The sequence below is a fragment of the Anticarsia gemmatalis genome, chromosome 21 (assembly GCF_050436995.1).
Source record: "Anticarsia gemmatalis isolate Benzon Research Colony breed Stoneville strain chromosome 21, ilAntGemm2 primary, whole genome shotgun sequence".
In the NCBI taxonomy this organism is placed as follows: Eukaryota; Metazoa; Arthropoda; class Insecta; order Lepidoptera; family Erebidae; genus Anticarsia; species Anticarsia gemmatalis.
Window position 1 is genome coordinate 7334330 of NC_134765.1, and position 16873 is coordinate 7351202.

General features: G+C 33.9%; 1 protein-coding gene across 1 annotated transcript in view; it reads right to left on the reverse strand.

Annotated features, from left to right (window-relative positions):
- The window catches only part of Spec2 (CDC42 small effector protein Spec2), a 39066-nt gene that overhangs the window by 10562 nt on the left and 11631 nt on the right, over positions 1–16873 (reverse strand). The window contains exon 2 of the mRNA XM_076128513.1: positions 5260–5664. Within this exon, the coding sequence (XP_075984628.1) occupies positions 5260–5401 (142 nt within the window). The 5' untranslated portion in view covers positions 5402–5664. The remainder of the gene's footprint in view (positions 1–5259; positions 5665–16873) is intronic.

Below are 16873 nucleotides of genomic sequence, written 5' to 3' on the forward strand. Positions count from 1 at the left end.
GCGGGAGTTGTCTTTTTAAAAAGAAAAGAAAAAAAAAGCTCGTAGTCGTTCATTCTTTTTCGATTTCTTACCACCATCTTTGTTAGAAAAAATATATTAGTAAGTATAATTGTTTTAATTAGAATTATTAGTATTAAATACTGTTACAAGTACCTAACTATCAAGATAATTTAAATCAAAGCTTGATTTTACGCGCCATATTTAATTAATCCTGGCCGGGTGTTTTGTTTTGACAGCAAATAGGGACGTACCTTAAAATAACTGCACAAATTAGTCGATTCAGGAGTTTAGTCATTGTGTGTGGTACGGTCGAGTACAATAAGTTTATCAATAAAGACAGCGGGTGTGCGCGAGCGTACACAGCGCGTTAGAAGGATGAGTCAGTCGACTCACTCGCTCACCGACTCGGCCGCCGAACTCCACTGTTTATTTTAAACTTGACTTTAGGGATGTCCCTCAGACTCAATGGTAATAAAAAAAATAGCACATTAAACGGAACATTTGAGCAACTAATTTATTCTGCTTCTATATTTGTCATCTAACTCCTCCTAAGCGCTGGGCCGATGTGGATGAAATTTCGTGTCTGTATTTCAATGGGTTGCTGAATTGTTTGAAAACATAATATATCTGGCAGGTAGCGCTGCTAGCGAGAAAGTGTCTGAATTTGAATAACATTTTATAGAGATACTTGATAGATAGGTTTCAAAGTTTATTGCTCTTCGTGTGATGCCGTAATGTTATCAAATTATTATGATTTAAGCTGAAAACAATACTATATAATTATTTAGCCTCAATCCTGTAGTTATGTAAATTTGTATATTATGTGCTAAATTTAAACTTGATTATTGTAATGAATTTACCTTATATGTATTGTTGAACTTCCCTGTGCACTAAATTGTGTTATTGTGAGCATTTAATTGTTAGCCTACATGTTGAGGTAAAAACTTAACGACCTATATTTTTAGCCCATTTGCTTTAATTTTGTTTTGATCCTAACTTTCCTGAACAGTATATTTATTGTTTAATTTAATTGTGTCAATCAAAGCAAAAATATTTAATGATTAGGGGGATACTATTATTTTTAGACCTACATTTTATTTAAATAAGTAGAAACAACAAAATATACAGTACTTAAACGACTAATGATAATTCGCGTTTTACATAACGATACGTTATTTAATCTATGGTTAGTATTCTACGATGTTGGCCATCCTTAACCACGCAGTTACGAATAAATAATACGCGTACAACCGTCTCGGATGTTCTAAATTTAAAATGCAACGACATTCCGCCGCGTTTCTGTTTGTATGACGCTTCAATGCTCGTAAACCTATTATTTTTGCTCTTTGTCTATTTCTCTCGCATAGGTTTATCCGCTTATTAACTTTAATTTATTGTTTTGCTATCATTTTATAGGACAGACAGGTTTGGAAGAGGAAAGGTGCCCAGCACTGGGCCACATAAAGGGCTTAAAAAAATCTGGTTAGTTTTACAGGTTCTTAGATACAGATAAAACAAATGAGGCGCTTTTCAGAGTTTTATGTTTTGACAATTTGGTTTTAAATAAAAAAAAATGGATTAGGAGATAAATCCTAGATCATACATTTTAATACAAAATTCTTTGCGTTGATTATAACATGTAATGTTATTAAAAAGTAACAAAGTATGTTTCTTCCTAAGTTAGTACGTGAATAAACAAAGAAAAAGGCAACATTTGACCGTTAGGTACAAATACTTATTACTATTGTCGATACCTCAATGACGCCAACGCTGTCGTTATCGCAGTATATAATTAATTTACGTCAACTCAAACGTTGTAATACCTACAAGAAACATATTAGTAGTCTATTGATACGCTAAAGTTCTACATAATTTATATAAACACGTTGATAACCGAACAGATATAGAATGAACTAACAAATTTAATAAATTATTAAGACTACTTCTAGTAGTTATTTCAGAGTAATAAACTGTTATCTTCTTTGTTAAGAGGCTAACTCTGAAATTGCAGTAACGTTTTTAAGGATTACCTATATAGCTACGTTAGGTTTTTCGTAGAGCGTGGTAGCAGAGCCTTTGGAACATAAGGGTCATTGAACCATAAACATATTCATACTGTTTTATCTGGAAATCTCATAAGTTTGCGTGTATCGCGTAGGGAGCAAGCTAAGCAGAGCCATTTCGATTCATTAGTATAATACTCGTAGGAAATTGCCATTCACCATATCTTAATAAGGTACCTACATAATAAGCACGTTTTAGAAAAAAAGCTACCGTTACTTATTTCAGATTAAAAAACATACAAAAACGGTACGATTTTAGAAAAGTTGTTTCAAAATAAACAAGCCGCCGTCTCCCACGAGCCGGAACTGATTAAAATTCAATGAAACAGATTTTATCTACAATAGTTTGGTCTAATTGGTGATTATGGCCATTCACTGGCGTTGCACTGCAAAAAATAGCGCCTGGAGCCGAAATCGGCGAAGCTTTACTGCAAACATTGAATAAATTAACTCGTTGAAAGTTAGCTGCCTCCATTGTATATAACCAACCTAGACTACGCGGCCCACTGAGCGTAAAATCATAATAAACGACAAAAAATAGCTCAGACATGCGATTAAAACAAGCAGTTTTTGATTAAACACCAATACGGGTTACGAACAAACCTTGAACGTTTAATCATAAGCACTTAAACACAAATCGCAACTAATTATAAAAATCATTAATCTTATATTCTTTCCAACTTCTTCGTTGCAAAAAATAACTAATCCTCAATCTAATCGTAAATCATCGGCAAAACATTCAAATGTATTTAACCGCGAGATTAAATTTGATTGGCTACAAGCAGATATGCCTGGATTAAACAGGATTGAAGAGGAACTCGCTGGACAGGTCTTAGCTGTGTAGTAAATTATATCTATTACTTGCAGGAGAATGTCACTGTAGCAGACAGTGAAGTATGGCGGCAGGAAATCATTTTAATTGCAGCCTTTCGCGTGTTTACTATTTTATTTTTAGACTGAGAAAAAGTAGGTGCGAATTTCGCGGAAGATAATTTTAAATATGCATACAAAAAAGGCAATAAAGTAAACCGGTGTATTTGCATTTCTCGCATATTTAGCTGAATAAATTAAGAGTCAAAATCGGCGGTAAAAAAAAACAGAATCTAAAATACAAAATAAATGTGACTTCGTGTTCCAGCCCTGTTCAAACAGCCAAGCAACTAAACTTGGCAAGCGAATACGAAGGGCTGAAAAACTTCACATTGACATAAAAGACAGTTCATTAACTATAATAGATTTTAATGCACCACTACCAATGCTCGCTCCATGCCTTTAAAAGATAGTAATCTAGTGTGTAGAATACTCTGAATGCTCGAAGCCTGAATAGCATACCATAATAGGCTGAAGCTGTCTCCGGTCTATCCGAAACCAAATTAGGAGCGCACTCGTCCTTTGGAATACAAATGCGTTGTTTTTATATAACATCGTATTGTAGGCATGTGGACACGTAGCGACGGTCGTTATGTCAATTATGTAAGGATCAGTTTTGTAATCCTTAGGAAATGTAGCGGTTTTTTATGAGCGACGCTAAAGGAAAGTGACTGGTCTCTTTAGCTCGGACTCGCGTTGTTGCATTGTTTTATTGAAGCCACAGCTCTTGGTATTTAAGATAATGTTTTTTATGTATTTGTGTTGTGTGAATTATGCGAGGAACCTTTTAATTGCTACGTTTAACAATAAAAAAGAGGGAGTATAAAGAACAAACATTTCTAAACTTTATTTGTCCATACTCCATTGCAATCAAATATCAATAGAGGATAATTTGTGAGTCATATTATGTATAGTCTTTTAAAGCCCTATAAAATTAGACGACACGTAATGACACCGATAAGGAATGGATCAATTCATTGACTAACTTTTAATTTTATCCATAAATAATCTTACAGAAGCTGTGACTGTCTACGTTCATGTCTGAATCATACGACCTTCAACTAACTGAAAAGTTAGTAAATTGTCTATGACTAAACTAAACTAGTGACGTAGAGCATGCATGATATATGATAGTCATGATCCTGCCACGGTTGGGTCGTCGACCTTGTTTTTCTGGAAGGTTACGATTATCGAATAATCGATTGAGTGATGGCTCGTTATCGAATCAACACTAGGATTACAATGATCGCACTCGAGTGCCTATCCGGATAGATAAGGCTGTACGTGAACTTGTCGTGCGCAGTTAAAAAAAAAAGTATAACGTCATGTTTTATGCATCGTTGATAATCTTTACTGCATTTGAAAAGGACCTTGGAAAAAAAATTTTTGTTACTTGAGTAGAAGCATAGAAAAATATAAATGTAACTTCGGATGTCGGTAACCTGCAGGTGACTGATAGTTATCTTCGCTTAATTACCCATTACGGTGTCTTATCCAAGTTTACCGTAATGTAAGGGAAACTTTATCCGGATTTAAAGATCATAAAACTAACACCTGGTAAGGAATTAGAAAACTAGTTTTATCCGAAACCGTAAATAATTAACATATCGTATTCAATTTTAACAGATAATAATATTTATTTGTGTCGTTTACATCACTTTTTAGTGACTAAAAGTGAAGTCCTAATCTTTACTTTGATCCTAGTACTTCAAAATGCGAAAACTCATTGTTTTTATCTGTAGCGCGTAATGTTTATTACTAAGTAGTACTTACCTACTTTTAATCAACGGATGACTTCATAATTAAAGCGAATATATTATTATAAAATAAGTATAAATAGTATTTACATTATTGTTTCGTATGACGTACACTAGACGCGGCATTTATCAATGAACTGTATGTTATTAAAGCAGTTTCCAAGAATTTCTTGTTCAACGGAACTCGTGCTCATGACTAATTGTTGTGCGAAACGTTAATACAAGCAGCCATTGAACTAATTAGGATGGCGAATGTCGAAAAAAAACAATAAAATCATTCGTTATCTTTCTAAAAGTAATGTTTCTTAAGCATGAGAGCGTGAAACTTTATTTAAATAAAATATAAAATGGCTGTGAGTGTTAAAGTATCTGACACTAAGCTAGACTTTACAACTAGCTGATCTGCACGGCTACGTTCGGTGTGATTTTAAAAATAATCTTCATCCCATTATCTTCAAAAGCTACTATCTTTGACGTGATGGTCATATATACTTCCACGCCAGGTTTAGTCGTGAAAGCGTACACGATAATAGAATGGACGAGTAAAAGTACGGATATCTGAAACTCACCTATGTGTCCTGTATGTTGAAAGTTAGTCGGCGCACCGATCATAGATCTGTCTATTCTCCGGCGCGTGCGTTGCGCCTGCGCGGCTGGCTGGTAGCAGCACGCGAACCATTGCAGCCAAATTTCACTGCCGGTGCTTGCCATTTTATTTATAATGTCCACTTCACACGCGAGTCCTACTTACGAGTCAACTCGTCCGCTCAAACGCGGCACCAATTTCAAAATTTGGAAGCTCTAGTGATGCGCACCTAGCAGCAACCGTTTCGATAGTCGACTAAATATGCACTGATATAATATGTAACAAGTTGAAGATTGTACTCGGCGTCAACGCGTTCAGACGACGTGACAAGTCTTCAAAGATGAGCGCTGTACCGATAGTGATGATCGCATGATTCCCCTGATAACATCTGAAACAATGAAAAGCGCGATGTCACATATAATGATATCTATAGTTTGTTTACTATTACTTAATGCAAATTACTCTCATTTGGGTGTTATTTTGAAAGCTTAACGTAGTGTTTCAATCCGAAATAAATAGAGTCATTAACTAATGATTTTGCCAGAAATCAATTACACGCTGAATAGTAAGTCGGATCTAAGACGACTACTTAGTTAAGTTCTTGTTAGAAGTTATACTTATTTATCGTTTAACTGTAGGTAATGAAGTGTTATTTTCGTGTTTACTGCGGAACAGGAAACTCTGATTCTTAGAATTATGTTAGAGAATGATTATGAAACATACATATATTATTAAACTTAATAATGTCATTACATTATATTACTCTGGCATTAAGACTAATTATTGTTGTAAAGCAGATGTTTAGTTGTTTTCTATTTTAACGGTTAAGGAAAACACCATAAGGAAAATTTGTATACTTGAAGATCTTTAAAAAGTTCCTAAAAGAACAACACGCACTACTAAACCAGCGTGCCGGATGAAAATCTGGAAGTGAACTTTACCCAGCACTCTTTTTAAAGTTAATTAAAAGTAGAAGGTTTAATCTATACCTTAGCTTTGGCGCGGGTGAATAATAAGGCACAGTATGACTTCTTGCGCTTTTCACAAAAGTGCTTTTTCTTTTAAATAACACATTTTAGTTGTCAGCATCTGGTTACACATACCCAAGGTAAAAATGATTTAAAACTTGATCCAGTTTATTACTGTTACGTATTATTCGGTATTATGATATAACTGGATCGCGAAAGTTTTGAAGTAACGTCTACCATAAAAGGCAGTAAATTTTGACAGGTTTAATTAAACGTATTATGTCAATGCCTACTCACTGCTTTTTAAGCCATCATAATCGGAAAGAAACCTTTTAACGGGCGACAAGACTGCTCAAATCGAATTTTTGTATACTCGGGGGTCAGTTTGAGGAACCCTTTTCAGCTAAGGATTTTCATAACAATAAACCTGCTTTAAGGACGAAAGTTACCTTTGAAGAGTGCCAAAACACCACAAATCAATACATTATGACTATCAATAGATACCACAACAATTTTGACGACAATCTCAAGCATTTCAATGTCCCACTGACACGGCCAGTTTGTATACAAGTATTTATGACACCGGGCTCTTGTCGTAAATGTTCCATCTTATACAAGTTAGAGAAACCAGTTCTGAAGAATCTTCAAACCGTAAAGTAGCAACTAACTTCCATATTCAGATACCAGAAAGCGTATATGGAGATACACACTCGTTTTTAAGATGCAAAAAAATAGTTTTTAATACTGTCTGTTGCATTTCTTGACTATTTTCGTTTGTGATTTGATTTAAGCAGACCCTGTGATAATTTATTTGATTCGATTTGCGGGAGTTTTCTTCGACAATTATTTTTTATGTAAAAGGTAAAAGTTGTCGGTAATCACTATTCACTAATCATCAGTCTATAATAAGTAGGATTAAATACAATCAGAAAAGTAGCGAATAACTATAGTTTTAGGGGGCACTAGGTTGACGCAGAGAAATTTCATCATAAACATTTTCAGCCGTATTTTTAAAGAAAGGATTCGTTTTGTGCTCAAACAAAGTCACGTGTAGAGTTAGTCTATATGCATTTTAAATAAAATAATATATTTAGCATTTAAATGTCTGTATTTGAGTAAATAATGAATGCAACTTGCACTTGACTCGCTTAATTAATATTAATTTATGAATAGAATCGTCGGTGCAGTATTAAAATATCATCACGATTTTTAAGAACAAACCACGAGAAAAGACTTCTTCCTTATTTTATTTACGTAGAACGTAGTATTGGTAGTAATACATGTTTTGTAAATATTCAGTCTATACGGAAAAATAATAAATCCTTAGCATTTCTTGTTTTCATGCCAAAGAATGTAAATGTCAACGTATTAGGGCATCTGTCAACAGTGTCGAAAAAATCAGACGATATTATTTAGTAAACATAGCTACAGTTTTTATTTATGCTACAGTTAATAGCTTTGTGCCTTATATCAGCCCTATTGTCTTTCGCTAGAAGTTGAATTATTTCGATTCATCCAACATTTCTATGTGCCTGTACAACAGGGAACATCCCGCTATCACGATCCGATATCTGTCATGTATCGTGTTTATCACACGCTGCGTTGTCTTATCCACTGTCAGGAACAACGAGAAGACGCTGATAAGTGCTGACAAACCGTCAGATATAGATACGGTATCTAAAAGCCCGTCACGCACGTGTTAACCATGGTCTTGTGTTACAGAGGCTTTAGCTCAAGTGAATGCTGATAGTAATGGCAGTTGTCGTCACGATTGAATAAGTATTGGTTAGTTTATCAAGCTGTCGCTTTATGTATCAGATAGGATATCCAGCATTTGTATTTAGGCTGTAAAATAAGCCGATAGTGTTTTCGAAAAAGTTTGTGTTAAACCCGAGAAGACTAATTGAGTGGCTAGAGAGATGCTCTTAATAGGCTTGGTGTAAGAGAGTGTTCTTAATGTTCACAATTTAATTACTTATAGGTATTATGTGTACATGGATGAATTTATTATGTACTATGAGTAAAAGTAGGTCGGTTAATAAATTATTAATACGATACATTTAATAGGAAAATTATCGAAATAATAAGGAAGGGTCGCTGAACTTAATGTGTTTTAATTTATAATAATTTGGTTTTAGATCCTGGCTATACCTACAAACTAAAATAGGAGGGAGTTTAATTTTAGCAGTGCACTGATATTTGATAAATATGATTACGGATTAACCTGATTGTAATAAATTATTTATCCCTGAAAATAGACTTGCTGCAATCCCTACAAACTTAATTTGCTTCATTCAGATCCATACATCTTGTCACACAGGATCGCTAATTACGAGTAGATAGCTACAACGATCACATACATACATAATATCACGCCTTTTGTATCTAAAGGTGAAGGAAGAGGTGTAAGATACTACTAATATAATATCTATACCTATGAAGGAAACTTAATAAACATGTAAATAGCGACCACATTAGATACGTCACATGAAGTAGAGCATGTTTTACAACATTGTAGTTATTAAACCTAAGATTATAACCGTCTAGGTACACTTCCAATAAATCTAGGTTATCCCGCCTCGGCTCTTAGACGCCGAATATAAATATTTATAATTGATAACCTGTGTTTATTTACTCAAGAACTAACTACTATAATTACTGTCTTGACAGTCTGTCACTAACCTGATAAAGTCAGTCAATTCAGAAATTAAATTGTAGTCTGGAAATTTCTGATCTGATTTACCTAAACGACAGTTCTTAATCGATTTATTGAGGTGATTTTATACAGAAAACCTATTTTTGAATGCTAATACATTCCTTATTTTTGATTCGACATTGTGAAATGTATTTTGTATGTATTTTGTCGTTTTACATCGATAAATATATAATATTATCTCTATTGCAGTAACTATAGATAACTAACTTATGAAAACCAAATCATATCCTGCCTGCTTACCTAGATTACCATCAAGAGATTACTGTCCTTTGCACTATTGCTAAAACTACCGAATCTCTATATTATAGGTAGCAAATAGCACTATTACAACACACACGGCCCATTCCCTTATCTAGTTATTCGCTTATAACTTTTAACGTGTAGAATCGAGTAAGTATGTCTATTTATATTGTAAGAAACGGTGTTAAACGTATGCTATTCGACATGGTGGCCTAGATATAACCTGCAGCTAACACAAACTGCTTGTGAACGCTTTAATAAAGTAAAAAGAGAAAGGATTGATTTATTGTTATATTTACGATGAGCCATCTTGTTTGTGGAATGGTTCGCGCCATTTTCTTGATTCTAAATTCAAATGCGTACCATAGAGATTCGTAGAGTTAAGGATAGAGAGGTGTTATTAGTTATAGTTTAGTGAAATCGATAAAGCGTTAAAATATTTGAGAATCATTAATTCTAAAGTTCACTATGTTATTATTATGTTAAAGATGGCGCCAGTCGATAGTAACATTCCTTAAAGGAACGCCTTAAAAGTCGAAAAAGTGAAACTAAAAATAGCCGTAACGAAAGTTCAAAGCACATTTTTACTTTTTATAGCTTTACCGTCACCAAAGTAATTTGGTTTCTATTGTAACTTTAGCCCATTGTAGCCCTTTGATTGATCTTATTGTTATTATCCAGTGAAAGTGTATCGGGTCACTGAAGCATGGCATCATGGCTACCGAGAAAGGGAAAGCTCTATAATTGTCCAGCTCATTGGACTCGGGAGATCAGGTTACTTGGTGAACTCGTCGAAAGTTGATTGATCAGTGGTAACTTTTTGTTCGATATTGCATTGTTTTTATTCTTAAGCGATTAAAGTTTATTGCGATTTCAAATAACCGCTAAATTTTATTTCTTTGATAATTCATGGACAACAAAATTATCTATGTCGTAATATTTACATCACTATTTAAAACATCGAAAGTATTTCAACACCAAATAATCCCTACGAATAACGATTGTTTCCTAATCGAGTCGGTCGTCACGATTGAGCGACCTGTCGAGTGTCGCGACCTTATTCCGATTTGTTTTGTATAATCGATTAACGCTTTCGCGCCTTTTAACGATTTTTACGCTCCTCGAAATGGATTTAACCTGTCGTTATGTTGGCAACTACTGTGTTCTTATTTAAAATATTCCAAAACAAGTTTTATATAATGATAAGAATGTTTCGCATTACTTTTTAACAGTGTTAATGGCAATTAACAATGCACATTCTTGTTTCGCGAAAAACAGTGACATTCTTTTTTGAGAAAAATAATAAAGTACAAATATAAACTTTGTATTATTTTAAAACTGTCTAACACAATTTCTTTTTTACGGTAAGTATCAAAACACATTCTTTGCCAAGAAGTCATAAAAAAATAATCGTACAACAATATTACGTAAAAAAAGAAAACTCCTTTTATCCACATATTTGACAAAAGAGGTTTAAGAGTTTAAACATCAGAATTATCATGTGAACAGGACGCGAACACATTTTGTGGTTATAAATGGCGGTGTGTTCGTGCCCTTATCTCCCGCGGCGACCTCAGTCAATGACGGCACTACCACAGAGTCCACAGATAACATTTTGAAAGTATGAACACTTGTTCTACATGTCATTCGTTCAATTTTGATCCTTGTAGCTTAAGGAATAGGTAGAAATTTACTATGACTCTATTTGTTCTTAAAATATTTTTGTAAATTAGCTCGCTCTATTAGGATAATAATATGTGGATTACGTTTGCTGTTCAACCTTTAATATGCTGAATCTTGATGATGATTTTCACGACCGATTATTGTCTACTCTGAAAAAACATTTTGGCTTCATAGGACCGGGAGGAAGATGGGATATTAATTACTAATAACCATCAATAAATAAGCGTATGCTAGGAAACCAAAATTTCGTAGAAACTGTACGGCAAGGCGATTGTAAGACACTTTGACATTTAGCTTAAAAGAGCCTTATACGGCCGCTCTAGAAACTTATCTCAAACAGGATACTCAAGACTTAAGAGCCAAGAAGTTTAATAAGCAGTTTCCCGTAAACCGTCCACAGCAATTTCCCATCACGTTAATGAGAGCAAGGAATTTGCCATTCATCCTGCGAAAAGGGGCTAAATTCATTTAGTAAATATTTATAAAAGTAGAAAGGATAAGTGAGCTAAAAGCAAACAGCAAGCGCATAACTGTCTGGAGTAAAAAAACTGTAAGTGCGAGTCGAGGTGAAGCACCTGCGCTTTGTACAGCTGACTCATGGCCGCCATTGCTCGCTCGGGCCACTCGGGCCACGTCGGGAGCACTCGGGAATTTTCGGCTATTCACATTTTCAAGATTTGCAAGTACAAAATAAAAACGAAGACGCTGATTTCTACGGTTTTCACCCTATTTTACTAATCTCATATAAACAATAGTTACCATTTGCCGTTTAGGTGTATTAGTAATTGTCTAGCCCCCGGTTTCTGAGGAATATTTAGCTGTAGTTACTAAGATTTAAGCTCATATAAAAATTACAGTTTGAATAGATAAACTATAGCCAAATGATCCTCAGAAACCGGGCATTAGGGCGATATTAACTAAATATCAATAGAATAATTCTCTGTTTATCGAGGTTTGAGGTTGTATCGCTCTTATAAGTGCGGAAACATTTCTCTCGCAAGAGGTTCACGGATTGCAATACAACTAAAACTATTGGCGCAATATCTGTTGCATCAGTTGCATCACAGTTGGCGACATAACATGCTTATTTAAAGATTCTGTGAACCAGATAACAGTTAAAATTCATTATTATTTATTTATATCAGAGCAAGTAATACAATTAACCTAGAAAACGGTTAAAAATTACTGCTGTAATTACAAAATTTGATTTATGATATTTTTGTGACATTCTAGACAGATAGACAAACCTACATTTAATTGCAACAAACACATATTATATGTACCTAAGTTTATTATTTATTTTCTAGCTTAAAGTGGTACATTAGAAAGTAGGCTGTGTCATTACTGTCATTGCATTTTCTAATGACATTTGACACTAAACAGTGCACGTGTTGTGTAACATACAGCCTTCAACTTAATGGACTCTTACTTATTTAGCGGCCACTTATAAATCGTAAGCCGCTTTGTCTCTTTATTTATTGTTATCTTTTATTTTTGGTCATATTTCGTAATTGAACTTTTGATTTAGTAAATAAGTCAAGGGTCCGCACAATAATGGCACTCTACAATTCTAATCCTAAAAAAAAACATTAGGCATTTTAAAATAAAATAATTCCTATAGAACATTGACTTCAATAAAAAAACAAAAGCATGAATTATGGCAGAAAACTGCAATTTTACGACCTTACTGTAGCATTAAGATTCACTTGGCTGCACATAACATAAAAAAAAAATACAGCAAGAAAGAACACAATAAAGTAATTTCTATACAGTTCCCCTTACCACATAAATTACGTCACTAGCAGTAAATCCCTTAAGTAGGCAGATGTACAAGTTTCCCTTGCCTATAGCAACACTTCGAGATAAAGTCTTTGTCCTCTACCATAGATAAACAGAGGGGTAGATAACGTCTCTCAACCATAGATATTTATGACGTAACTAAGCTTGTTTCATCAAAGACTTATCTATGATCAACGAAGCTTTGCTTGTCAATAAATGTAAGATTTGATACAATGACGTCAATGTTTGCAAGAAATGCTTTTGAAAGGAAAATGCACTGTTGAATGCTAAGTACGGGTATGACTAAGGTGCTATTTTAAACTCGAGAAATTTTGTGAAAATAAAAAGAAATGCTGTTATTTTTAACATGTCTTTGTTGACAAAGTTCAGCTACGTCCCGCTATTTTAAATTGACCTTTTTTGTCCTACTTGGTGATACCATGATATACCATTAAGTACACAACTAGTGTCATAGTTTTCTATGTTAAGTTAAGGGGGTTATAAACAATCGTAGAACATTTGATGACAATGGCATTTGATTTTGGATTTATAGTGTTTAAAAATTGTAACAATAGTCTTTACACGATTAGAAGAATTGTTTCTGGGATAAGGGTGTTTATAAAATTGTAATAGGTACCCTTTACAGGATTAGAAATATTTCGAAATATGAGATTCAAATGCTGTCAGTTATCAACAAAAGATTTGACAGGTGGTCGATTTTGGAACAATTGCAAATGTATGCAACGTTTTTAATTTAAATTGAACCAAGCTTTGAGCACACGTACAGCTGTGTCAACTATATCAAATTCTATAGAACTTTGGATTTGTATGCGGGTATTTAAATAATTAAATCGATAGTCGATACGAACGGCTGTTGGCCATGACATGTGCAGGAAAACTGAGTTAATAAGCGTTTTATATGCAAATTATATTGTCAAGTCCAAGACTCTTCTACAATATTTTTACTTGTAAAATATGATTTCCCGGGAATAATATGTTGCGTTATTTAGAGAGAGTTGTTGAACTCTACATTTGTTTCTTCAAGCCAATCTTTAATTACTTAATTACGATGTTCATACTTTCCACAATTTTGTATGACAGAATTAATTACAGCAATTTGTTATTAATTATAAATATCTGAATATTAATCTGTAATTTCTCACCCAGGCTTTAAAATATGTACTACGCAACGAGAAAGCTGCTACAACGACGGTAGCGGAAAACAATATTTATAGATTGACAAAGATATGTACCATAGATTATCTAATCTATTCTATTGCCGTATTAATCACACGAACAATGGCAAAGAAAGCTTTATAAACTGTGGGACTGTCTTCGACCATAAACTATAAATACTCTATGGTTTACTAAAAGATGTTTCGCAAACGATGCTATCGAACAATAGCGTTCTTGAACGGCAAAGAGTGATCGCTATTTAATTGTGCTTGCGTCATGCGAGATGAGATCAGAAATGTTTGAAAAAACGTAAGGTTAATAACCGGTTACTCGGAATATCTCATAGTTATTCAAAACAAATTGGCCGGATGATAAGTAAACAGATTTGCGCTCTTGTAACGTTTTTGCAGACCTTTTGAATAACGGAGCGAAGCGAATTAGATGATACCGTCTTCGTAATACAGCCATATTGTATTTATTTAATCAAAGAATAATGATGTAAGTAATAAAGATTGTTATTATGAGTCACCTGAAATACCCGCCTTATTTGATTTTACCGCGTGAATGTTTTAGAAAACAAAAACTAGGCTAGGTTGTAATGACTAAGTAAAATATGTACAATTGTATCGTGCTTACATTGAGATGCGACGCACGCAACCATTCATAACACGAGCAAAGGGCATGACAGACTAGAAGGTTCTTTAGCGGTCGCAAATTCAAGCAGTTTTATAATTAAATATTTAAATATTCAGAGTGAGCTAAGTTTTACATTTATAAGGTTGTAAAGCCAAGTCTCCACAGCAAAAAATCTATTTCTTCGCAACATTTTTCTACACACATACGAAATTGGTTTCTTATTTACTGTAGCTTAAGGTAGTGAAATCATAGATGCTGAAAAATGGTTCTAAATAGGTACCTTTCGTCCATAGAGACACAGATTTTTGTTTATAAAATAAAGCTTTGGCTGGTTGTAATGATATCATCGTCAAAAGAGGCCATTAGCTTCTCAAGTAGAATAAATTGTTGTACCACGTCACTCTGTGGTTTTCCTCGTATTGTTACCGTCTTACCGACAAGTTTTGAATTTGTAAGTACAAGACATTTCACTTATTAACATCACTGGTGGAATAAGGTACAGCTTACTTTGATGAAATAGCAACAAAATAATTATGAAAATAAGACTACTTTGGATCAGCTGAATAAAGTTAATAAGTTATTCGAAAATATTTACCTATTATTTATTGTCTTATAATAACATAAATTTTTTATTTTACAACACTATAGATAAGGAAAGGTTAACTTCCATGGACTATTTTGTCTGAACTTTTAATATAATAAGTATGTGTCTCATATCTCTTAATTAAGTATCTTGCATTAAAACATAAGTTAAGAAAAGTCAGCAGCTATTTATTATCACGTTACTAGTTATAATAATGAAAGTTTCCCATAGTTATTTTTATTAAATTTTCTATTAAAAGTACCTAAGTATATTATGGTCTATCGCAAATCTGTCAGCAGTAGATAATTACGCATTATGTTCGCATGACAAGCGTGCGAAAAATTCCTTATTCACTGTTTTATTTTAAAACAGAAATTGATTATATTATGTAATCTATGATCTTTTTAATAGGTTTAATAATGTTATTTTAATTTTTAAACAGGCTTTTTACTTAAAGATTATCATGATATATCACACTAGCCGACCCGTGCAACTTCGCTTGTCACATAAGAGAGAATGGGTAAAAATTTTCCCCGTTTTCGTAACATTTTTACTGGTACCTGCTATGTGTGCCATAGTCAAAACACGTAACATTCCATGCCATGTTGTTATGGGGGCTACACATGGTAATGAATGTTTAAAACGAAAATGTAAGGGTGAATATAGCCCCTATGTATGAATAAAAGGGGAGTTTGCTAGTTTCTATTTTATTGACTTTTTATGATTCAGGCTTCCCTTAAAGAGGCTTTTTATATTATAGATAGAATGATTTTAGAGTTGAATTTCAGGTAATATGGCATCACTTTAATGTAAAATACACTTGCATTTCAAGAAAATGACCGACATTTTTAACGACACGTTCAATTTAGACACCAATAAAAATACTACATAGGTAATTCACAAAAAAATAAGGCAATAAAGACAATTTGACAATGAAGAAGCATCAAAACAAACAGCATGCGTAGACGCATCGACCAAGCACGGCGTTATCAGTGTGTTAGTATATGAGTCAACAGTGCATTGTTGTGCCGCCGCATGCCACAGATTAGACACGTAAACAATGTCTCTAGGCTCTACTACTTACTCTATGACAACGTGTCGTTGATTTTCATCTTAAGTTTATGCTAGCTTCCGTTACTTCCTTCCGTAAGATTTTTTAGTTTTTTTTTGTTATATTTTTTTTCCTATTGGCGCTCGATGGGGGAGGCCTTTGTCCAGCAGTGGACGATTCCCGGCTGAGATGATGATGATGATGATGATAAAATTTGGATGTCGAAATTCACTTGAAATATAACTAACTACTAACCTTTTAAGTCCCTTCTAAATATAAAAGCTGATATACAAACATACATAATAACACGTCTTTTTCCATAGGCAGAGACCAAAGAACGCCATTTGGCCAAAGGTCTTTAACGCACCTGACCTTTTTGCAAGACATCACCGAATGACACGGTCACAGATTCTTCTACCTTGTCTACAAAAGCCCTTAGTCAACGATGTTTTAATTCATAAACTCTAACGGTTATCTTTCGGCCGTTTCCGCATAACATTACTTCATGATTAACCAATTTAACCATTATTTTTTGCCTCACATTCTAAGGCAAAGTCCTAACGGTGTATTTAGATTTAATCTGTTTCCTGTACATAGTACATAGTACGAGAATACGAGTAGTTTTGCTTCCACAGTTTACGTTCAGATAAGGTTTGTAACCCGTGGGACTTAGATAAAAAGATGGATATACTATATGAATGAAGCAAGCTCGTGTGAATCGCTTACGATAGGTAAATGTACTTATTTTATGCTGAGGTGTTGTAA